General features: G+C 38.6%; 1 protein-coding gene across 1 annotated transcript in view; it reads right to left on the bottom strand.

Moving 5' to 3' along the window:
• Positions 1-25886, bottom strand: part of LOC134535646 (nephrin) — a 357918-nt gene that overhangs the window by 85223 nt on the left and 246809 nt on the right. Inside the window, exon 9 of the mRNA XM_063374832.1 lies at positions 2788-2947. Coding sequence (XP_063230902.1) covers positions 2788-2947 — 160 coding nt within the window. The remainder of the gene's footprint in view (positions 1-2787; positions 2948-25886) is intronic.

Here is a 25886-nt window from a genome sequence, read left to right as displayed (position 1 = left end):
CATTCCCGTCTTGCTAATGAATTTTTACATACACATTCGTTAATACTGTCAAAACGCGGTGCTAGCAGTGAAAGTATTCGGATACTATCCATCCCTTTGGAAATTGCGTTCTTAGCCTTGTGCCTGCATTTGCTGAGGTTCTGTAGGAGTATATGCGCCGTGTTTTCAGCTAAAAGCCAGAAGCAGTCGCACCAGACGGCGCCGCGTGCAGAGATCATGCTGTCGACGCACAAAAGCCGACCAAGTTCGCACATGTTCGGGCCACTGACTGGCGTGACTGTGTGTGCCCACGCCATCACTCCAGCTCGCGGATCGGACTGAACTGTGTGGCCCCGTGCACACACCATCAGCCCAGGCGCCCAGTTCGGAACGAACTGGAGTCTTTACCCCCCCCCCCCCCCCCCCCCCAAACACGACCAATCTTGTGGAAGGAACTTTGGATATTGGAATTACAGTTGCACTTATAGCCAGATAAAAGGGGAAAAAATAGCAAATCAACAAAAAAAGGGTATTAAAAAACTGGTTGTCTGTAAAGTCGGTTTACGGACGATAGTTTAACGTGACAACGTCATAGCAAAACATTGATGAAATCATTGCAAACTTTTATGAATAAAATTGGATCATTTTTATTGAATTATCACTATTTTGTATGATACAAAGAAGGAGTGAAATGAAATCTACAATTTAATTAATTAATTTACTTTTATTTGCACTCATTAATTAAAATATGTTTATTACTTTAACGAAGAGATTATTCTAACTATAACTTTTGTACATGTTTGCTATTTAACTTCTTCCAATCTGTGTTATTCGGTTAAGGATAGGACGATGATAGGAAAAGTAGGAAACGAATGGGAGTGTTTCAAGTTGAATGTGCCTCGAAAAAGTAAAATCGATGGTTGTTCCAATCGAGTGGAAGAGAGATAGATGCAGCGCAAGCGTACAATGAGCGTAACGGGACAGTGAGCGTAACGGGACAATGAGTCATCTTTTTTCGTGCGTGCAGCCGGCTTTCATCGATTTATTAGACGTTGTCACGTCAAAAAATGCCACACACGGCAGTTCGAACTGAAGGGTTCTCGAGCGAGACCAAGGTCCGATTTGGTGGAAAACCACCAGTTCGTCAGTTCATCTGTTCCGATTGGTCGGTGCACCGTCCTTGAACAAACACACGCGCGCGGCCGTTCCGTCTGTTGAGTTCCAACTGATAGTTCGGACCAAGGGCTCAAAACTGTCGGATCCGCAGAAATTTCCGGAGGGGAGGGGAGGAACGGGTGCTGCCCAAGGGTTCTGCATGCGGGGTTAACACGACACGTCCGGTGCTTGTATGTTGTATGATCGCCGCTTCTTTCAAAATCCGCGCGTCTGCGCGGGCGGCGGCACGTCGCCCCCTGCTTCCTTCCCCCTCCAAGTGTGTGCCTGCTTGCTTCTCCCCTCCCCTCTCCTCCTCCGTTCGGCGCATGCGCGCTGCGCGGCACTTATGTTATAAAACCTGGAGAGTTCGAATTATTCGGTCTTGTTCGTCTTGTATCTACTAGCTCGTCTGATCTCGTTTTAGTCTCTTTCGAGAGCTCGAGTAGTTGTTGGCCAGCATGTAGTCAGTCAGTTAGGCTTTAACTTTGTAGGACGTGCGCGTCCTCGGGGGAAAGAAAATGTAAGTTGGAGTGAGGCGGTGGCCCTTGCCATAATGTAAACGTTTGTTAAATTTTGTGTATTTTGTCTAAATTCCCTTCCGATCGCCACCTGGAAAATTTACGTTTGGTTTTCATGTTTAACTTCACTTCACTTTGTTGGTAACTGTTCTCCCCTGAGCCGTCGACGTACGTAAAACGTAACGTAAATAATTCATTTTAAGAAAATGTAACTTGCTTTTGTAACGCACGTAATGCGCATAATGTAGTGGGTTTTCCCTCTATATTGACAATGTTGTAATTTAGCAGTTTCAATGCGTCTACCTTGTGACGTCCCTTTTTATGGCCCTTAATGGCACCGCGCATGTTTTGTACCACGTTGCGCCAGCGTAAACTCTCGCCTTTTTTGTGGCCTTGATAATGGCTCGTTCACTTTTTCTGCGTGTGATAAGCACTTTAAAAAACCATATTGGTTTTTTTGTTACGTAAATGATCACCTTGTTATTTATTTTTGTTTGGCTTTATTAAAACTTTATTACTGTTAATGTTGTCGTAGTGTTACAAATACCCGTTCTCAATCCTTGCCATGCTATGGCGTTCCACCCCGTCCTAATGCCTGTAGGCATTACAGTTGGATACCGAACATATTTTGGCGTACATGCACACGACAAGCAGAAAACTTTAAAACATACGGAAAGTTTTTTTTTTCCATACGAAGTAGTTTTGACATGGAACCCTTCTCTAAGTCACGCTTCAGCAAGTGCAGACAGGCCCCCGTCGACGAAAGACTTCTTGATATCAGGGACGGAGGATTGGAGAGGGGGTGCGGATGTGTGCCTGTGGGGGTGACTGATGTATGGAGACCGGAAAAATTCGCGGATTCATTTCGTGATAGACTGAAATTCAAACATGTGTATAGTTCTGCTGGTTCTGCTATTGGCTCGCGGTTTAACTGGAGCTCTCCGGGCGAATGAGAGAGACTATCGACCAAAGTAGCGTCGAATCACCAGCTACCCAGTGGACGACGACTCACAATATTTAGTAACCAACGAACACGCGTGTTTACTTGAGACTTGCAGAGGATAATGGAGGCTATCCTAGAGGTCATTGAATCCGCGAATTTCTCCGGTCGCTACAGTGATGTAGCAGTACTCACACTGGACGCGCACGGTCGCCGGGTTGCTGCGGACCTCCGCCTCATCGTTGCGCGCGGCGCAGGAGTACTCGCCCGCCGACTCCTTGGTCAGAGGCCTCAGCCTGAGGCTGGAGCCCGCCGGGAACACGCCCGCTGCCTCGTCCCAGCTCAGCCGCCGGTCCTGCGCACACACACGTCCTGAGTCGCCACGCGGCCTTCTTCTCGCACACGAGAGAGCCAAACTCCCGGTCGCGCATCTTCGGGGGTTTCTTCTTTGTTCTTTGCAAATAAATATGGCGGTGTTGATAAAAGGATACCAATGGTTAGAGACCCGAAAAATTCGCGGGTTCATTCCGTGTTATGCTAAAATTCAAATAATTATACCTTAGTGCTGCTTCTGGAGGACTGAGGGCCAATTAGAGACCCTCACTCATTGAAGTGTCGAATCACAGGCCACTCAGTCGAGACGACTCACAAGACAGCAGCCAATGAACAGTTGGCATTTGCCCGAGTGTGTAGAGGATATTGGGGTCTATCCTGGAGGTCAATGAATCCACGAAATTCACGGGTCTCTACTAATGGCTAGAGACCTGCAATATTCGCGGTTTCGATGGCCTTCAGGATAAACTGCACATACCCCTGTACACTCGGGCAAATAACGCAAGTTGATTGGTTGCCGTCTCAGCTGGTTTGTCTGTGATTCGATCCTTCTTTGGTTGAGGGTTTTATAACTGGTTGAGATTCGTCCAGATGAACAGTGAGCCAATAGCAAAATTATCTAAGAGGAATATGTGTTTTAATTCTAGCCTATCACCGAATGAATCCCCGAATTTTGCAGGTCTCTACTAATGGTCAATTAGGTTAGGTTAGCTACATTATAAATACTTTAAAACATCGTGGACGGTTGATTTGGTTAGGATAGCTACATTAAAGATACGGGGAAAAAAAAGCATGAACTTCGGGGAACTTCGGGTTTTGGCTCTCTCGTCTGTGAAAAGAAGGCTTCCCGCCTTCTCCCCTCACCCTCTCGCGGCATCTGGCGACAGTCGTTCCATGATTGGGAACCAACCAACATTCACTACAAAACCCAAAAGAAAAACTTCATTTAAGAAAATTCAAAAGCCGAGTTTTTTTTTTTATCGGAGACGTTTCATTATATAGTTTCAAATTCGGTCTGCAAATTAAATGATTCGATAGTCGACGTAGCTGATTCGGCAACGAATCCTAGCGGCGGATGCGGTAACTACACGAAATTCGCGTCAATAAATGTAGTTTAAAAAACACAATTTGCTGATTAAACGGCGGGGGAGAGGTAGAAATGACGCAGCAGTGATGCTACGGAATCATCGTACATCAGCTTGTGATTGTCTACCCCTCAGTTTTCGTAATGGCTAACGATTAACGCTACCGTATTTATTTTATTTTATTTAAAGTATCTACGATGTATATATTAGTATGGAAAAGAGCTATTGATTTGTGCAATTAACGTTATAAGCATAATTCATTTTTATGTGCATAGCTATTGTGATTGAAAATGTAAAAACGACGTATAGACTTAAGCCAATAGCTTTAAAAGTGTAATTTATATTTGATATGTGAACACTGTGATTTGAAATGTCAAAAGAACGTATAGACTTTTGGGATAGACTTTATAGGTTTTATAAAAGTTAGATTTGAGTGTTTTTTTTGTACTTTCATTTTATTCAGCTGTACGTCGTGATTTAACTTCATGTTATATAATAAGAAGGCAGAAGCAGATAAGAGGTATTACAAAATATAACGTGAAAATAAACCACCAAAAGTGGTGCCATAAAAGTCCAGTGAACGGATATGAGAGTACGGACGCGAAAAATGAACTTTTTTTTTTAGATCATAGCCACATCATTACTATTATCAATTATGGTTTCTTGTTCAATAAAAAAATACTAGTAATTTATCTACATTCATACCTAATAAGCAAATAGTTCGCACGTTGTTATGGCGAGATCTCTCCTAAGGAAAGCCTCATTACCTTCTCTCTCTAATGGGGCTTGAAGGGATTAAGGGGTTATAAAATAAGGTCTAGACATTAACTTCAGTTCCACTTCAATTTACTCCTAACTATTACAATTGTGAACGCCGTCACCCGTTGAGTTAAATCTATAAAATATACTTAAGTCAATCTACGTGGACTTCACGCACACATTTTTACACGTATCTGATTACGAATTGTATTCAAGAGCTATTGCACTAGCCTATACAAGTTTCGTTGTATGGTTTGAACTCCAAAATGTATTTTTCTTTACGGTGAAAAATGTTGAAATATATAATTTAACACGCGTTTTTAGGTATTAAAAATTTGTTACACAATTTTGTTAATTTTATGGGTACGTGCAGAGAACGCGTGTCTGTAATGATCCAGCTTAAACCTTCAGGATGTACCCGTGAAGTTACGCAGAAGAAGGCACGCCAGTTTGGTGCCTGGCACGTAGAGGTGAAAAGGCATGTGAAGCACAAACAAATGTCACCTTTAGCGACCCCGCAATTTCAGATATATTGCACCCAGTGAGGCGGGGACAGAAGGGAACCCTAAAGCCACCATCTTGGTTTTTAAGAATTATTTGACCTTAACAATAATTATTTAACGTTTAAACTAGAATATTTTATTTCTTTAAGGCAAAGGGTATATAAGATTTTCTGAGAAACTATTTTTAGCAGCCAGTCGGTAATATAATACTCTTTAACTAAGCAAAATTATCAATTAACGACCTACCTTAAATTGTTTGAAACCAAGATGGCATCATTCGGTTGTTCTTTCCCTTAATATCACCGCAATCAACCCATTACTTCGTCACATTGTACCGCAAGTCCAGATTTTATTATCTTAATAAGAAACCAATCTCGTTTTTAAAACAAGATATTTCTATGTTATTGTTTTAATTTTTATAATAATGTTCATTCATAACAATTATTCAACGAAGGTGACAACTAAATACTATTAAATAACCCCAAAATATATATAATATGGAGTGCGATATATCACACATTTCCAACTTTTCATTACAAAATATACAAAATAAGCATGTTCTAGGATACAATCGCGCTGTACAGTAAAAAATAGATCTCCAGGCACCTAAACGGCTTGCAAAATTTACCACACACCAAACAATTCATTAATCGAAGCATGACCAAACAAAATAAAACTATTTCTGAAGTTATACTTCCTTAGGTGCATTGAGGATGAAATTTTAGCAAGCAGTGAAATTGCAATGAACTACGCGCGCAACGCGTTCAGAAGTTTAACATGACGAAGGCTAAAGCGCATGCGCGTTTGTCCTTGAACCTTGATTTAGTAGGAAGTCGTCCATATAGCCGCTGCGTGTGGCATTAACCTGTTTATAATGGCTTTCGTGAACATCAGCGATTTATCAAACGTATCGTCGTGAAAAAATAAATCTTTGTGATAGCAAAGCAATTCTTAAATACATTTACAAACTTTAAATACTCACAAAAATATTAAAATTATGAAATACGTCATATTGTAAGTCTAGGTAATGACTTTATTACAATATATTCTTTCCTTATTTCAATCGTGGCAAATTAATTCAGTGCAAAATGTGTAGTTCTGGAATAAAAATTCCCGGGTTCAACCTTAATTATTAAAAAACCTTTAAATTTGTTATTGAACTTACTATTGCATATAATCACTAAATATACAGAAAATTACATTATTTTTCAAATAATTTTTAAAATAACTTCTTAAACATAGCTTAATTTGGTTATTTTACACTAGGTAGGTATATAATTTTTTTAATTATTTAAAAAAAATACAAGTTATAAAAAAGTAGCTTATTTTAGCATTACGTTAATACATTGTTTTCTCAATAAATTTTTATAAATACGTATGTAAACACCACTTTTTGGTGCCAATACCGTAACGGATGATATCACTCTATCTAAAGTTGAAACAAACTTAGTTTATTCGAACTTTGTCTCTGACTGTGAGCAAAAAGCTCTGAGAATATCAGAGATAATTTGCCGAAGCTTCAGGGAAATATCAAGTATTAAAAAATTAAGAACCCTTAGACATGGCGTCGCATTTCTCTGACATCGACGCTAATGGAACAGAGAGAGCGGGCTGGCGAAAACCCTTTTTTCAGACAGGGCGAAGAATTCTACGACAGTCTTAAAACAAGAGGATGGGGAAAAAAAAAAAAGAAGATACCTCTCTTTATCGCTTCCTCTTATTCTTCTCTTTTCACGCCTCACGAAATTGAATGTTTTTACCTTTTTTTTCCCCTTCTCCCTTTCCAGTATTTTTTTTTGTCCGTTCCATATTTTTCTTCCCGAGGAGATAAGCTGGAGGAATTCTCGGTCACAGTCGTGGTTGGGGGTTCGCGGTAGAGGGGTGGGAGGGTATCAGCTATAACACCCGAGGGAAAGCCACCCTCATTATGCGTGTTTTCTTCCTCGTCAGCGCGTTAAACCGCTATAAAACCGCGGTGAAGCGTGGGTTTTGCAAGAGAGAGAGAGAGAGAGAGCACGGTGAGTATGGGGTTTTAGGTGGAAGGTGAGCCTTCTCCACCCTCCTCGCCGCTTCCAATCAAAGACCCCACCACGTCACTACAACCGCCCCCCCCCCCTTGCCGCACCCTTATCAACTCCTGCAGCCACCAAACCCCTTCAACGGGAAGCGACGAGGTGTGAAGGAGCGTTCGGGGAGGAGAAAACTCCAGCCGGGCAATCCATCAACGTAATCTCCGCGCGTCTTAAAGAGATAACCATCACTTTCCTTCCGCACCCGTTCCTACCCCTAACCGCACCCCTCCCCCACAAAAGATGAGCAAACGCGAAAGTGAAAAAAAAAAAAAAAATTATTAAAGGCGTCTTCTCTGGTGCACGCGACGATCGCACGAAAAAAAAGAAAAGAAGAAGAATAAAAAAAGGCGTGTCGGAAGAATCGGTGGGGTTTCCTTGTAGTCCAGTGAGCAGACACTTCCTGCTATCAGAGACCGCGAGACAGGAAGTTGTCCGGACCCGCACTTCCGGTTCCTGACCGCCTCCTTCACCGACGTGAAGTTAAGCCCCCCCCCCCTCCCCCGCCCCCCCACACACGCGGTGCGCAGAGCTTCAGGATTAACCACCCGATTCGAGAACTTCTCAAGATGTCCGAGTGGTGTCCGTTTACGAAAAAAAAGCATTTAAGAATTCGCCGAGGGACGATATTTACATAGTTTTTGTTTCCTGGGTTAAGTTTTAAAACTGCATTTTAAGAATAGTTAAAAAAAAAAAAAATTGGTTGTCTGTAAAGTCGGTTTACGGACGATAGTTTAACGTGACATCGTCATAACAAAACATTGATGAAATTATTGCATACTTTATGAATAGAATTGAATAATTTTTATTTTAATAATAAAAGAATAAATACTTGAAATTATGCTAGTAATCAGATTTTCAAAATGCAAGAATAATTAACCTTTATTGCCGAAATTGTTGTTGTAACAAGCAATGAAAACCACATTAACTTTTCACTTCACTTTATAAACAGTCGAGTGGAAGAGAGATAAATTCGGCGCAAGCGTACAATGAGCGTAACGGGACACAGCGTAACGGAACAATGTGCGTAACGGGACACTTTTTCGTGGGGGCAGCTGGCGTTCATCGATTTATTAGACGTTGTCACGTCATAAAATGGTAAAAGGCGTGTTTTCAGAGTAAATTTTGGGCATAAAACAACCGGTATATATATCCTTGAAAGAACTTAAAGGGGCTTGCATTACACATTTATCTTCATTTCTACGTCATATTTTATGGTTACCACTCAAATATCATAGTTTCTCTTTGCTCTGCGCACCAGTTCAGAGCCTTGCGCTTAGAGGCGATACTGCAGTAAAAGCACCAGCTAGCTTCGCGCTAATTAAAAAAAAAAAATCCGATAACATATTAGCTACTCCTTAAAGAGAGAAAATTTCCAATAATGAACAATAAAGACATTACGTCATAAAATATTTTGAAATAATATCGCAAGTATAGGTTTGTATCCATCCCAATAGCATTACAGTTATTTGTCGAATATTATTTGCTGTAAAAACACTGGTATCCTGTACTGAATCGTGAAAGCTCCCCAAGGTTCACAACACTCGAGCGGAGGCTGCAAAACGACTCGATATCGACGCCACCCCCGCAGCTTGTAAATTAGTTCGCGAGCAACAAGAACATGGAAAAGGACTATGTGTAATGGCCGTGATTAAATTAGGTCATCCCCTCCCGCGAAAAAAAAAAAAAAAAAAAAACATGTGTGGGTAAACCTTTTTTTTTTGTCTCATTGTCTCTATTGAACGTTTCTTTTTTTTTTATTATTTTTCCGATGACGTCGCTTGACCAAAATCCGGGGTGTGGTGAGGCCAAACGTGTATTGCAGGATCTGGACAATGGATTTGTTGATGTGTTGGGTTGACGTGGTGAGGGGGAGGCGGATGGTAGGGGGCAGGGTAGGGGTGGGAGGGAAGCATCTCTTGTCGAGACCAGAGCCTGCCGACGGCGGTGCTCTCGCGGCGGGCACGGCCAGTAAATCAATCTCTCGTCGACACGGTGTTAAGGCCCCATTGAGCTGGCACGCTGGTGTCCAGGCTGAGCAGTCCCACCTACCGCCGCATCCGCGCATCCGCGCATCCGCACTCCCAATTGTTCTGCCCTTCGGCCCACGGGGCCAACCGCCGCCCATCAATTATTGTTTTTTTTTTCTCTCCCCATCCCCGACTGGAAATTTGATTGTTAATTCGGTTTACCATGAATATTCAAATGGAGAGCCAATCATCTGATGAGCCGCCGACGTAAACGGTGCTGTTTTTTTTTGTACAAAAAGAAAAAAAAAGGATGCATTTACCTGTAAAACTATTAGAACCAATCCTTGCTTCGTATCTTACTTTTTTTTCGGTATCGATCAATTTGATAGTTATTTTCATTTTTGTTTGTAATTGCTTATATTTATTCTCTATTGCTGTTAATTTTTTTATGGATAACTCTCTTGCATTTGTGACTCTAGAAATTTAATGAGTGTTTTACAATAGCGGTAAAAAGTCTCACATGAATTATTAATTATGTTTACTTGCATGACAGTTTAATAAAATTGCAGGAGATCTCTCGAGACATCATTAAAGCAATATACCTTAATTCACACTAATGACTTTATATATATATATATATAATCTACATGATGTGTCAAACCGATCCTTACAAGTTTAAACAATATATTTATTTTGGAATAAATTAATATTTTTATTAACAACCTGTATCAACATTCGACTGTTAAACTTACGCTATGTGTTGACGCCAATGGTTAAAACAATAAGTTAAGTGTATATATGCATCACTGGAGACTGGATAAATTCTTGATTGATTTCGCGATAGGCCAAAATTCAAATAAATATATACCTTTGACCTGTTTTTCACTATTGGCTCACTGTTTACCTGAAGGACTGTCGACTAATGAGAAATCCTCGACCTAAAAAGTATTCAATTACAGACAACCCAGTTGAGACCGCTCACAGTTCAGCAACAAAAGAACTGGCGTTATTTGCCCGAGTATACAGAGGACTGTGTAATGTACCCTGAAGGTCACTGAATCCGCGAATTTTTCCAGTCCTCATGCATCACCCTCATAAATTACGACCACAAAAGAAATCACTCTCCAGCCCAGCTGCTACTGCACCTGTACTCTATATTAATATTTTTAGGTAAAAAGAACTTATTATGTTGAAATGATAGCTGTCTGTCTCGTGCCATTTAAAAGAAAAAAAGGCTTGTAGTATCTCGACGGACAAACAGATGTTGCGGACCGAACTTCTCGCGAGCTGAGCTCCATGGTCCCAGGGAAACCCGTTGCTTGTAAGGGACCATCAGAGCCCAATAGTAGACCGATACCTACAGGACCAAATAGTGATGTTTCGACACGGTCCAGTTACACATCGAAAGCTATAAAACATCAGTCATCATTGATCTTTTAAGTAATATTGCAATAAATAAAAACAAAATATTTGAAACAGCTATATATAAATTTATACCATAACTAACCTAAATTCCATTTCCATTGCACTTATGAAATAATACTCTTAATGGAAATATTTGGTTGGTAGTGTACGCAAATTATTTTTCTTTAAACTGTACTCCTATGTGCTAGAACTCTTAAGTGGTTTTTATGCCTGTTGAGATGACCGTGTAAAGTATCAGTTCCAATAGGTTATTGAATATGTATTCGGGCTTCATATGGGCTTCTTTCTAACTGCCTGGTTGGTTGGAGCAGTCGCCTATTTTCCAAGTTTTCCATCGGTCGCTAAACACCGCACGGTAAAATATTATAATACGTATTCCCTTTTCCTGCTTTCTCTTTCGTCCCGCTTATACCCTTCACGCATCTCACCCAAGCTGACACCTCGCAAAACATTTGGTTCGCGCAATAGTCGTCGTTGCGATAGTTATCCGTGTAGTAGCTGGGTACGGAACCCTGAAGACTAGAGAGCCTCACATACGATCAGTCGGAAGTTAACAGTCGGAACTGCCGTGTGCGCGCCAGGACGGTGGACTGATCAGTCGAAACTGATGGACTGATTGTGTTCCCATCACAACGGACAGTAGGCTCTAGAGCACTCAGTCCAAACTTCCAGTCCAAACAATCAGTCCATCAGTCCATCAGCTGAGTGTCGTGGCAGACATCTTTTTTTTAAAACCCTATTTTACCTTTTCTAAATAAAAGGGCAAATGCAATCGTAGCATCCCAAGTTTCTTCCATATTCTACGATGAAAAGATTAATCCAACAGCAATAGCAACCGCAAGATTGATCGTGTGAAGGGGAACGCTTCAATTCAGTCCGAGCTGAGCAACTGGACTGATCGTGTCTTCAAAGGGCCTCAATTCAATCTATTCTGCCAGTTAGGGCTGAGTAGTCCCGAACTGGGAGCTGGACTGATCATGTTTGGAAGCCTTGAGAGACCAACGCATGCCCTTTATCGTCAAATCTAAGGACCAAAGTCAAACCAATATTTATTCTTTTAAAGTGAATTTTTTTTACAGCCTGTAAAACAATTTAAAAATCAAAAGGTAACGGAAGTGAGTAGGTTACTGAGTTAAAGTATGTAACGAATATTGCTTGATGGCACAGAGTTAAAAAAAAAAAAAATGTTTTATTGAAACATTTGTAGGCCGGTTACAGATGGCAACAGCAGAGCATGATTTCGTATACTTTCCAATACTTCTGTACACGTTTACATACTTTTTCATACTGCAGCATACTTCTGCAAACTATTGCATACGTTTTCATAATTCTGTCTACTTTTGCCTACTTTTTTTTCGCAACTCGTATTTTTCTGAGTTTGGATCTGGTGTCAGCATTGGAATTGTGACAACTTGTATGGACATTACCAACAGAGATATGTATAAAACACCCATTGATTCATTCTTGGATTCCATTGGAGACATGGACAGATACTAGTCAATAAAGTTCAATTTTAAATGCAAGAGTACGCGTGTTTCAAATGTTAGAGAACCCTGGAAATCCTGGAAGGAAATAGAAGTTTCACTCCTAACGTGCGTGGTGGCCAGGCAACCATGTTATTTATTTCAAGGAAACTATTTTTAACCTGTCACCTGCACGACTTATTTGAAAAAAAAATATTTAATCGGATATTTTAGGCTATTTACATGCTGTCAAATAAATGTACTATGCTAACTTAGCAAGTCAATTTAAATGAGGGCCAGTAAAAAAAAATCTATAGTACTGACAATTATATTTTTTAATAATATTTAAAAGTGTTTTTTTTAATTAACAATGTTTTCAAATAATTTTCCGTATCTCACCACCATAAACGCAGTTTTAGTCCTGACGCTGAGTTCTGGAACAGCTTGCAAAAGCCGTTCTCCGAGCGGTCCTCCGGTTGTTTCGGAAAGCAGAGTGCTTACGCTAACGTTACGTTAACACGCTTCTAGAGCGGCGGGAACTTCGCGTGGCCTCGCGGCCGGCTGCGCGGCTGAGGAATCAGGCGTGTACGCTCGCGCGAGAGAGGTTTGTTTGTTTAGGCTCGCCAGGGAGTGTGTTAACATCACTGGAGAGGCTGGTTCGTGCAGAAAGCCCCAGTTTCCTAGTTCCTAGACTGACAGCAGCTAAACAATTTCACACACACACTTTTTTTTCTTCTCCTTTTCCCCTTCCGTTCAAATTTCATCTCTAATTTACACTATTTTAATAAATAAAATCTCACTTGATGTAAGCTTTTGGACATACGCCATTGCTAAAGCACATGTAGATATGCCTGTAGAAGAAAACTACAAAAAACACAGAAGACAAAAACACAAATTAGGCAAAAAAAAATTGCTGTTGTTTGCTTAATTTGTGTTTTTTGTCTTTTGTGTTTTTTTTGTAGTTTTCTTCTACAGACATACATGTGCTTTAGAAATGGGGTATGTCCAAAAGCTTACATCAAACCATGCACTCCCATTTCACAAATCTTTCAAAGATAATAAATAAAATCTCTTTACAAACGGTAATATAAGACGAGGTGACGACTCCTCAGAGAGTAACACACATTTCAGCGCTCCAAAGTTGAGTGTGATATGGCGAAAGAAAAGGGAAGGGTGGATATTGAGTGCCCCCCTCTCATTCCCCGCTCTGGGGCAAGCGGTTAAGTGACGCTACAGTGCTGAAATTTTCGCTAAGCTGGAAACTAAATAAAGGTTATCTCGTTAAAAAAATTAAATAAAATTAGTATTGAGTAATTTTGTAGATACATTTATTACAGTGGTAGTTTTTTTTTTAAATAAATAAAATATTTTTTTTTCAATGCTCATCTACATGTGTTTCAAATATTTCTGTACACTAGAACTTTTTTCCGTCTCCTTTATCCGTGTAAACCTAACTTGGATTGTTTTTTTTAAGAGTTTTCATACAGTTTACTAATTCCCAATTTTACTGCTGTCTCATTTTTACCTTTAAGCAATTTCTGTTTTAGTAGTGAAACTTCACACTTCGATAATCCAATCGAACAAATAATTCTGTAATACTACGGTATTTACAGGTTCACTGCAACTGTTTTTGATGCTCATTAGTTTTGTTTTTGTTTCGTTTCCCGGACTTTCGGCAGTGTTTTGTTTGGCGTGGTCACGAGCGTCAGCGGCCTCGGACGTTGCCATGACGACGCATCAAATCAACAACATTCCGCCGCGTTCGAAACCATATCATTATGATTGGTCGCTTATAATAAAGACGCCTAGCGTCGACGTTTGGATTGGTTGGCTATTACTGACAATGCAAAATTTAAATATAAAGGGGAAAAAAAGTGATTCTGACGCCGGGAAGATGGAATGATTCGGCGATAATTCCCGTGAGGAATTCGGACGTTTGTAGCAGATCAGCGTCGCGTGTAGCTACGAAGTGGTAGTTAAACGCGAGAACTAATTACTCCGTACGTCAGCAAATGCAGGCAGCGCGCGGTAACGACTTTGCCGCGAATTATAAGGTTGAGAAGTTTCCTTGTACCAGGATTCAGGTATGGCCGGTTGCTCCAACATTTAGTGACGTTAACGTCGTACGTCGATAGCTCCGTCTCAGAGAACATTATTATATCTCGCACATAATAAGAGATTAACGTGTTTTCAATAATTTTATTGGATATAACGAACTATATTAACAAACTGTCACACACAGGTCCAGTGGTCCTAGTAGTCAGGGTTTCGTGTCTGACTAGCTGGAGGCAAATAATAAATAGACTTTTGAAAATTAATAGACTTTTACACATGTGCCCACCGCAACGGAACATAGATTTGGAAATAATTGTTTTATTTTGGTCCTATTCGAGAAATCTGTTACAAAGTTCATGTATATTACACTTGTCGAGTATTCTTTAAAAATAAATGTTTTTATTTTATTGTTATGACTAACTACCATTTGGTGTTTCAACTAATGATCACTAGGTTATGTTAACCATAATACCAGGCGCCCAAACCCATTATATATATTTTTTATTTTATGCTCATGATAGTACAGAACAATTTGGCTACCACAATTTGGGACATGTTATAGAGAGTGTCTTCTGTATGTTAACAATTCAAATATTGAATTATCAAATTAAACGAAAAAGTTATTAAATAAGAACACAATTGAAGTTCGCACTGGATTTTCACAATTATAACAAGAGTGTTCTAAAACCTCATTCGTTATTCTCTTTTACCCTCGTCCAATCCATAAATAATATATTTCAACTTTACTGATGTGTAACATCTAAGCACTCGGTACACGTCATTTGGTGGGAGTAGTTTCGTGAATGAAACGGAAATCACATGGAACTTAAATGTTTAAACACAGTGCCGAAGTCTTCAAGATGGCAGACTAACGTGTAGCAATATAAAACTGTTTATTGTCACTTTCGTAAACATAAGGGGACATAACAAACCTATTGGAGAGCCAAAAAAACTTTGTGATAGTGAAAATACCCCGTAAGATATTTAGTGAACTAAAATAGTCATAGTAAAAAGATCACTAGTTAAAAAAGAGAAAGGAAAGTGGCATTGAAATGTTTATAATAAACAGTCTATTTTCGTAGTCTCAGTAGCGCGGCTCAGAGTGCGTGGTTGAAAAGTACACGGGGTAATTCGTGACATGATTCAAACCTCACCACTGCAATTTATTTTCACAACAAATTATTGGATATACAAATCTAACTTTAAGAAAATATGTATTAATGCATTTATATTTGTTTAATTATTGCTATTATATTATTAATTTCATTGCTCAGTCCATTGTATTGATTAATTCATACTAAGTAGGACTTTATCCTTTACTTTTATTTAATAAATTAAAATTTTCTCAAGTAATTTAAATAAAAAAGTTAATTCTCTAATTAAAACATCCTAGTTTATTATCAAATAGATTTTCATGAATTATTAATGAATGCACTAAAACTTCATAGCAAAACTCCATACCCTTTAGCCTAAATAATAAATGCGAGATGGTTGTTAATCACTTAAGATTTAAGTACTTAACTTTGCTATATATGTTTTGAAAGTAAAGTGTTTGAAGATAAAATATAAAATAATAATACACAAGGTTACATAATTTTTAAAATAAACAGCTGCATTCTTCATATAAATATTTATAAGGTATTTTTTCTTTAAATAGACAGCAGTATGTTTATGCTAACCCGATATGCTTGCTTTAATCGGCAACTGCGTTGGCTGGTTTTCTGTTAGAATTCTAGTCAAGTAATGCATTATTTATTCTCTTCTACTAAACCAAATTTTATGCCCACTTTTATACCGATGGGTATAACAATGCACAGCAGAAATTGGGCATCGTGTGGGATGGGCTTAACTGTTTAGTGAAGTTTAACAAGATAGGCAGAATTTAAAAAAAAAAAAATTATTTGTCGGAAATCAGGTCCAAAGCCGGGCTTTAGTATTTCTTCTTCTTTTTTTTAAAGCTTTTTCGGAGCCGTTTCGTTAAATAGTTTAAGATTTCGGTCTGCTAACATTAATGATTCAATAGTGGGCGTAGCTGCTCGGGCAACGAATTCTAGCGGCGGGTGCAGAAACTACGTGAGATTCGCGTACACCCACCACAGTTCACGCAGCCAAAAGAAAACGTCATAGTATTAACTTTTTATTGAAATTTAACAAAATGATTGGAAAATTACTGGTCGAGAAACAGATCCAAAACCGGGGTTTCAAATTTTTTCATGTCTATTTCGTTTTTATCAGAGCCATTTATAATAGTTCAAAATTTCTGTCTTTTTAATACAAAGTTTCGATGTTTCGCGCTGCTATCTGTGCCTGATGTTGGTAAGCCACGTTTACGATTCAGACAGAGAATTCTTGCGGCGGGTGTAGAAAGTACGTGTGTGAATCGTGTCCAGAAATGTTGGTGCTTGAAAATATATTTTGCTAATATTTATCAATCTTGGCATTGATAAGCGCGATACACTGACCTGTGGCTTTTCTAAGGCCGGGATCATAAACTATTCGAGAAACTCAATAATGCAAGAAACGCAAGACACAAAAAGGTTCAGCAACCAAATTTTAGAGTACCGGTTTATATAATATGCAAGGCGCAATAACGCAAATATTGTTCAAATTCCAACTTCCTTAAGTTTTGGCTTGCGTTTTCGACGTCCATGTTGAAAGTGAGTTGTGTTCGAAAACTTTTAAACACGCAGACACTTTGTGCATAGAAGTATACATGTTTTTTTTATTTAAAGAATCATACGTTAAATTTCGTGTCAGAGTGCATATTATAAATGTATTTGCAACGTGAGAACACATGAATTTGCTCTTTGCCGAGGTTAGATGCTACACATCTCTGGCGAGAACTGAAAATTTGTTCACTTATTTTTTTTATCAAATCGGTTTCTTATTGCCGGTTCACTTCGTTTTTTTTCCTTGTTGGGCGCAGGTTGCAAGGGATTACACTCTAGCCGCCCCACAGGGGCAAATATTTATGTGACGTTGATGCAAGAGGCTACCTGTTTGAAGGGGGAGCGAGGTATTTTCTTTTGGCGAACGCTCGTAATTACGGCTATCATTAACAAAATAACACCAGATCGCGCAGCTCTGAGGTTACCGTAACCTGCAATTACTACTACCCTATCCCCCTCCCCTTTTTTACCGCAGACCCCTTTTCACGTAACGTGATTTACCTTGGGGTAGTTTATCACGGAAGGAGAGAAAAAAAGTCGTCTGCAACATTGCTCTTTATCTCTCTCTCTCTCTCTCTCTCTCTCTCTCTCTCGACAACCCCTTCCGAACCCCTTCTTTGTTATTTATAGCTTGCCTCAGAAACCGCTGTCTTCCTGAGCCCTAGCGTTTTACGTTCTTTGTAATACAATTTGTGAAATACTTAACACTAGAAGCTGTTCCCAAAGTCGTTCAAGGACTAGCAGCCCACGAGGTCTTGAAGGCGATAACTCGTCGACAGCTCTGTCAGAGATCATTCTTCGGAGACAGTAGTAAACTTTTACGAAAATGATACTTGCGGTGATATTAAGTTCAAACTCTTCAAATTTAAACTTCTTTTAAATTTTATGTAGCGTATCACATAGCTAAAAAGAAATTCAAAATTTTATGGTTTTTATGTAATTTAATTTTTTTTTTAAACTAACTCTAAATATTATTGTTACCCGTTTTATATAAAACTCAGTTTTCTGCATCTCTCAAAATTTATAGACATATTATTTGTTTTTAAAGGTGGATTGATATACTTACGTCAATAAACCTTAACATATTTTTTTCCCTGCATACATATATATTTTTTCAATATCAGACGTGTACTTAGAAAATTTAAAGATTCATTGCGATGAAAACGTTTGACAGTACCGTTTAAGCCAAGCACGGTTCTGATTGGCTGATTCCGTCAAACATCCGATATAATTTATAACCAGACTTATGTAGAAAACTTTGTCAGAAATTCAAACCATCCAACTAGTCAGAGAAATACAGCTGCGCTAGTAACGTGTTTGGTGTAGTTACAAACAGTTTGGTGGTTATGCATGCATTACTGTATGTAACTGTGTGGAGTCTATTTTCGTCCAGCTAATGGTCTGCACAAAATTTGCCGGATTCCCAAAAAGATTGGTTGAATTTAAGTGCTGGCATTGTGGGAAAAGTTGTAAATAATATGTTTTATGAAAGCGACTGTGTTTAATGACGTTAATAATAATTCATGCTTATTAACCATAATCGGGCGTTATCAGGTAACATTTCCGCAACGCTTAAGGGTTGCAATTTGGACATAGTATTACAGAAAGTCACTTCAATCACGTCACACCAAGCCATCTCCTGATGATTCCTAACCCGAAGGTCAAGCCCACCAAAATTATTTGACAAACTTTATTGGAACGTGATTTAAAATTTTTTTTTGTGGACATAATCCATTGCTGGATTACACTTTATGTCGTAGAGAAACCTCAAGAACAGACAAAAATATATGAATACACAAACACACAGGAAAAAAAAAGCTAAAATCAGACTATGTTAAATGTACAGACAGCACAGAGAATACCGTGGAAGGAAAATATCACAGCACAGACGAACACCGTGGACTAACAACGTGACAGTTACAAAAATAACAGTAAATATGGACAAACAACATTCTTGGACAACCCAAGCGAAAACAGATGAACCTAAAATTCACACTGAACATACAATCTAGAAAACAAAACGGTAGCATAGAGCTGGACAAGCGAACCCAGCTATGAAACTAAACAGATAGTCTGGACAATACAATGACGACAGCATGGGCGATTACAGTAGGATTTCTAAGAGAAATCAAATCCGACATTTGCCGTAACTGTTTTTATCTTATTTTCAATGTGTTTGTATATTAATCTTTTTTTTTTTTTCGTCCATTGACATACCGTGTATACTAGCAATTGTGTACGTCCACAGAAATGTTTTAAATTATTCTTTATCATAGTAAGAACCATTAAAAAAAACTTGTAAGGTGTAGTTCAGGGGGCGTAACTTTGACAATGTAACCTAGGGTTTTATTGCTTCTCATCGAATTGTTTCTCTCGCTTGCTCGCGCTTAATAACGTTGAACCCGCGAGGAACTACTGCGTCGGTGGTCCTAATCACCATTGGATGGTCATCGGGGGCTCTTATTGGGTCTCCGGGCTTCCAGCGAGCAAACATTTCTCCCCCTTAACTCTCGTGCGCTTTTTTTTTTTACTTTCTTCTCCTGGTCTTTTCCGTTTTCTCCCGACGTCCCGTTGCTTTTATGGTGCTGTTTACTTCGTCAAACAGCGGCGTTACTTTGCTGTATCAACAACAGGGATGTTCGATATCCGAGGAAAGAACTCACCGGTTTGAAGAAGAAACGAGAAAAAATAAAATGATAATTGTTTTCTGAGGCAAGCTACCAGATCACTGTTACTTATTTTTAAGTTAGATATCAAAGATATATTACATATTATAGCCACTACCATGACGCGACTAACTTTTTTTTTAATAGTTTTCGTTTCGTGGTTCATAGACCCCAAAACCATCGTTAGTTCACGATAACTGTCGCAATTTTTCACAGATCACTTCCAAACTGATATATAAAATCTAGTAGTGGAAAATCGTGGTAGAGCTTGTTAATGGGCAATATTCTACCAACGGGGTAGAAATAGGGAAGGTTTTTTGATAAACAGAAAAATCGCTGTAACTCCCATAATATGGAAAATATCACATTTATTTGAACGTAATATAACTCATAGGAGTGATACCAAACTACTTTGTCTAAACACGTTTTTTATACGACCAAACATTACTGCAAGGGGTACAATAAACAAGGCTTAGAGGGGAAAAAAATCATAACTCTCTTCGTAGGGATAACATCGAATTCGTTTGGATATTTTGTCAAGGTTATAATTTTTATCTGAAACTTTTGTCTGAAACAATTTTTAATTGGACGAACCATTGCTGCAAGGTGCTGAAAAAGTGAGGGGTACAATTTGAAGAAAAAAAATACGTTACTACCTTAGTATGTACACTACCAAATCCGTTCAAATTGTTTGTAAATCTTATAATTTTTATATAAAACTTCTGTCTGAAACAATTTTTGATAACACGAACCACTGTTGCAGAGGGTTGAAAAAATAAAGGGGTAGAATTTTAAAAAACGATTCATAATTTACGTACCATGTACACTGTTAAAACCTTTCTATTTTATTGTAAAACCTTAAATCAACAACTTTCGTCTGAAATAATTTTTCATAAAACTTACTATTACTGTAAAAACAGGAGTTGAAAAACAATTCTTAGTATCAAATTCGTAGGAATTTATTTTTAACCATCTTAATGTTACCTTAAACCTTTGTCCAAAAAAATTTATATGATCACGTATTATTGATAGGGATGAACAATAGTGTTTGAAGATCAAAAAAAATTGCATAACTACCTTAGTAGGCATATTCGTTAAGATATTCAATACTGGATGAATTAAGTTAAAAATATTCAAAATATTTTCGCTGCATGGAATATGAAAAAATGTTAAATCACGATCTTTTTTTAATATTGGCGAACATATATGATGTTATGTAGGCTACATTAAGTTCTTAAAATGTTCCAGGAGTTTATAGAAGTTTCCAAAATATTTCCAGAAGAAATAGGTACTTCAAATCTAGCTACGCCTGTAGAGTGTGCCAAAAAGGATTCTTTTTTTGCTTTTTTATATTATGTGTTTGGCTCTGGGTCGTTTCATCAAAATTTTATTTCCATAGTATTAAAAACAAGTTTTTTGATTGAATATTATTTATTTCTTAAAAATAATTCTCATTTTAATATTTGTAACGATATTCTATTTTTAGGTGTTTAAAGTATTTGAAATTCATGATATTCAAGGGCCTGATTTTAAAGACCACGGGAAGTTATTACATAGGAATTTTTTTTATCTATATAAGAGGAGGGTTTGAAAAATGAAAAACAAATATTATATTTAATGCCATATAATTTTTTATTGAATAATATTAAAATGTTGTTTTTGTTTACTTCGAAATCCCATATTTGATTATTACCAAAGACTATATCACAGCGTCGAACAGAGTATTATATATTACTTTTATGTAAATTCTCAAAAATTAATTCAATATAACATACCAACAACTAAACAGGGAAAACTATATTTGGTAACCAGTAACTATTAACTTCAACCACTCCTTTAAATTGTATAAGCTGCTTCAACAAAGCAAAATTAAAAAAAAGTAAAATATGTATTTTGAAAGAAAAAAAACTATTGAAATGAAATGGAGTAATTCGATTATGACTCCGCCTTTTCACGTGGGATGAAAGGCTAAAAGAGTAGTGGTGCAAAATGAATGTAAAATTATAATTATATTTATACTTTCATATTACTCAGAATAATGTTATGTATCTTAAAAATGTTTCTTATATATGTATTTTGCCAAAATAAAAAAAATGTTAAAATATTTACTGTAAAATTAACAAAAAATGTTAACTTTTTTATGAATCCATATAAAAATTTTCATTTTGTATTATATCCTTGTTCAATCTTGGTAACCATGTTAGTTTACTACATCATGGAGTTTCCTGCAAAAAAAAAATTATAATAGGAAATATTTTAACAGTAGGTACAATCGTAATTTAAATAAACTATACTGCCCATCGATTTGCCATATCTAAACATTCCTAAAACCGTATGTGAAAATAAACAAATTAATTTTTATCTCTTAAAACTTTAAAAAAAAAATTAAGGTACTTATTAAAATGGAAACCACAGTCAAAAGTTGTATTGGCAAGTGTATTTGCTCCTGTATGCCATTCGTAATCGGACGAGTTTAAGAAACACCTTGACCAGTTTCGTAAATGGTGGGGTTTTTCTTAACAACCGGAGCTCTGCGCGTTGTTTGTCGGCCCGACCAGGGCCTCCCACCATGAACACGGAGAACTGGAACAACAATCCGGTCTGGAGAAAAGGAGGGGGTGTGGGGTGTGGTGGGAGCTGGAGGTCGAGTTAGCGACGAGCCGGTTATCGACTTCCCTACGAGAGCGCTGCGCCATTCCGGAAGGGCGGTCCGTCCTCGATCTACAAAAAAGAAAAAAGAAGAAAGAAGAAAGACTGAAGAAGCAAAGCTCGCAAACAACTGCAGCCCGGCGTCGCGTCTGTCGGAAGTACACGATGACCACCACAAAACCCTCCCTTCCCCCCCCCCCCTCTTTTCTCTTCCTGTTCCTGCTCGTTTCCGCTGACTGCCAGGTCGATTTCCTCCTCACCCCTGGTCGAACCCGACACTGAAGACCGCGTAGTTCGTGTAGTAGGCACTGGACCGAAAGTCATTGGACCGAAATTTCGGAGAAATTACATTCGGTCTAGTGCCTGTTCGGTCTCGTGTCCTTCGGTCAACTGCATGTCGCCAGAACTAAGACATATTCCCTGAGAGATAATTTTTGAATTTTTCGGTATCATGCATTTCGGGCAACTGCCTCTTACCAGAGCTAAGACATATTCCCTGAGAGACAATTTTCGAATTTTTCGGTATAATGCATTTCGGGCAACTGCTTCTTACCAGAGCTAAGACATATTCCCAGCGAGATAAATTTTGAATTTTTCGATCTAGTGCCTTTCGGGATACTGCCTGTTACCAGAACTAAGACACATTCCCAGCGAGATAAATTTTGAATTTTTTCGGTCTAGTGCATTTCGGTCAACTGCATGTAATCAGAGTTAAGACATATTCCCAGCGATTGTTTTTTTTTTTTTGTTTTTAAGTTTTTTGGTCTAGTGATTTTCGACCTAATGTTGCGTTCCCGAGCCAGTCGCAAAGGAACAGGGAAAAAAAGGAGGGGAGAATCCTGGGGCACGGACACAAGGGAGCCAACAAATGAGTTCCGAAATTATTTCAATGCTTGCGTTTACCTCTAAAATACGCGAACTACAAATCTATTGTTTAAAGAATTCACAGGAAAGATTACAAGTAATGCAACAACACAGATATCCTTTACACTTACGGCTACGGTAACTTTTACAGTTTTTAAATTTTTTTTTGTCAAACCTTTTTGCTGAGGAGGTAACAATTTTCGAGCGTGGCGAAAATTCCGATCGTACGAGGGGAATAGTTAGGTACGTGGTGGGGGAACCGGTAGTGGAGGAGAGTGCATCAGCGGTGTCGCCACTCCAACTCATGCACTAGCGGACGAATAGGAAGACGGCAAAACGGAGGGGGGGGGGGGGAGGATGGGATAGGTACGTAGCAGAGCATGCTATATGCTAGGTGTAACGGCCTGAAGGGGAGACGACAGGGGAGAGGTAGAAATGACGCAGCAGCGATGCTACGGAATTCTTGTAACGCTGCTTGTGTTTGTCTACTACTCAGTTTTCGTAACGGCTGACGATTTACGCTGCCATTAGAGTGAGTCTTTCATTGCTCGCAAGTGACGTGTAAACATCTAACATTGGTAACTAACATTTTCATGTGTGCTGATGTTAATATGGCAAATATAAACATTTTCGACAGTAAATTTTATTGATCACTATTAATTATCGTTATTTTGACAGGTAATATGGCCGTATGGTTAATATTAATTTATTTTGTATAAGCATACAAGTTTATCTAAAAGTTTTGGAATCAAATCATGTCAATCATGCTTGTCAATAGATACATAATAACTAAGCTAGAAATAGCTGATCATCATACTTATTTCATCTGAAAGAATATTAAAATAATGAGTTGTAGCCAATTTCTGCAAGCCCCGGCGGCCCGCCAATACTTTCCCCGCCCTCCCCTTCTTAAACTTGTCCTCCCCACCTCTAGTCCAGCAATGCCGCCCCTCCTTCCCCTCTTTTCTCCTCCTTTCCCCTGTGTACCGCGATTTTAGCGCCTCTATCGGCTTAGTTTTTGCTGGTATTTAAGCCCCTGGCCTGAGGCTATTCCTCGCAGTCCTCGCTCCCTCTGAGCAAGGCTGTCCACCGACATGTGCACTACGAGCTCGTTCTGACACCGTTACTATGCCCGTCGACTCCTTGATCGCCCTTATGGCAGTGGTTGTAGGGCATTACTATGTTTGAACATAGAGCTGCGTCTTTATTAACTACGCTTTATTAGCTGCGCCCTTTTCCTTTTGTTTACACAGCAGTGGTCTGTGTTCGGGATGTGCGGTTTTCTTCGGGTGCGTTTTCATTAGGTGTTTTTTAGTTTGAGGTTGTACTTGGACTTTCCGTTTTTCGGTGTCTGTCTTTGACGGTCCTTGTGCTACACATGTCCGGTGTTTCTATTGTAATTTCGGGTATAGTGCCTCCTTACGTTCTTAAATTTGCTAGGGGCTGTTAGGCTCATCTAACTTTAGTAGGAGATGCATTCTGTTTTATTCGTGTTGTGTATTAAGAGTTATTAATTACAGATATTTATACGGGTATATTTATATTTGTTCATGATAATTTACTTACCTACCAAACACTTGAATGGCGTACATAAGTATGCGTTTAAGGCATGTACTGTTTGTACAAGTGCGTTGATCTGTATATGCGCTCTAACTTATCGTATTACTAAGGTTATTAAGGCTACGGTCTAGAGGAAGTAAATCAGATTTTGCAGCCATATATTGTGTGTTGCATTTGTAATTCGTATGTGACTGTGCGCCCGTAATTGTAGCGCAACTCATATAGACATGGGCGTTAACATAAATTTGTTTTATATGAATGTATCTATTTCCACTATATAAATATCTTATACATTTGTTATTTGTGATGATATTGTTCTGAATTGTTATAAAATAAAATATATATTTTGGTACCTCTTGTATTAAGTCTGTTCGTTAGGGTCAGCCCCATTACGTCTTTAACTCACACTTACCGTGCTTGCCGAACTAGTGTTTCACTTGTGAAGTGTATAAGGGTGATATGTCCGCTTAGTGGTTGTAGCCGACCTGGTGTGTCCGGATCGGTTACAGCGTTTTGTATTATTTGTACGCATTGTCGACTGAAAGATTATAACCAAGCAACTATTTAGATTCCATTTAGATCAACTGAAACAAACGAAAACAATATTACTGCCCGCTTATACCCTGGATTCTCGATGTAAATAACTTGAATTCATTTCTTTATCTTAATGCTATCTCTTTTCATCCGCTTTCCTTCTTTCTCCTTGAAATTTGTACTTTAGCTCGCCAACGTACGTTTCCATTGTGCGAAAGCTCCGAACGAAACAGAAATCGAGAAAAGAATAAATACGTAAACCCCCTCGTGAACAAGCGGGCGTTGAAGGAGAAAAAAAATAAGCAGAGATTCATCACCATCACAATGGACACAGAAAAGCCGCCATCTCAACCCTCGGATGATACTGCAGCTATTTTATTACAAAAGTTTCTGAAGAAATCTTTTTTATTTGTGGTAAGTAGAATGGTGGCAGGTGGAGAAAACTCAAAGCTAAACGGAGACGAAAAGTCTCTCGCGAGAGAAAATTGAAATAGAAAAAGAAACCTAAAAGCCGTAAAATACTCGGAAAGATCCCAGATCCGTCGAATATCAGCGTGGTTAAAAAATTTTAAGGGAACTGTCCCCCAAAACTTTTGACACGCAGATGCGAGATTTTGCAAAAATTCTGTTGCATCCATATATTCATGCGACGCTGCTGCTCCAGAGAATATCACAAAGGAATATGCCTTT

The sequence above is a fragment of the Bacillus rossius genome, chromosome 10 (assembly GCF_032445375.1).
Source record: "Bacillus rossius redtenbacheri isolate Brsri chromosome 10, Brsri_v3, whole genome shotgun sequence".
Classification (NCBI taxonomy): Eukaryota; Metazoa; Arthropoda; class Insecta; order Phasmatodea; family Bacillidae; genus Bacillus; species Bacillus rossius.
Note: the sequence above shows the minus strand (reverse complement) of the source record. Positions and strands in the feature narration are given on the sequence as shown.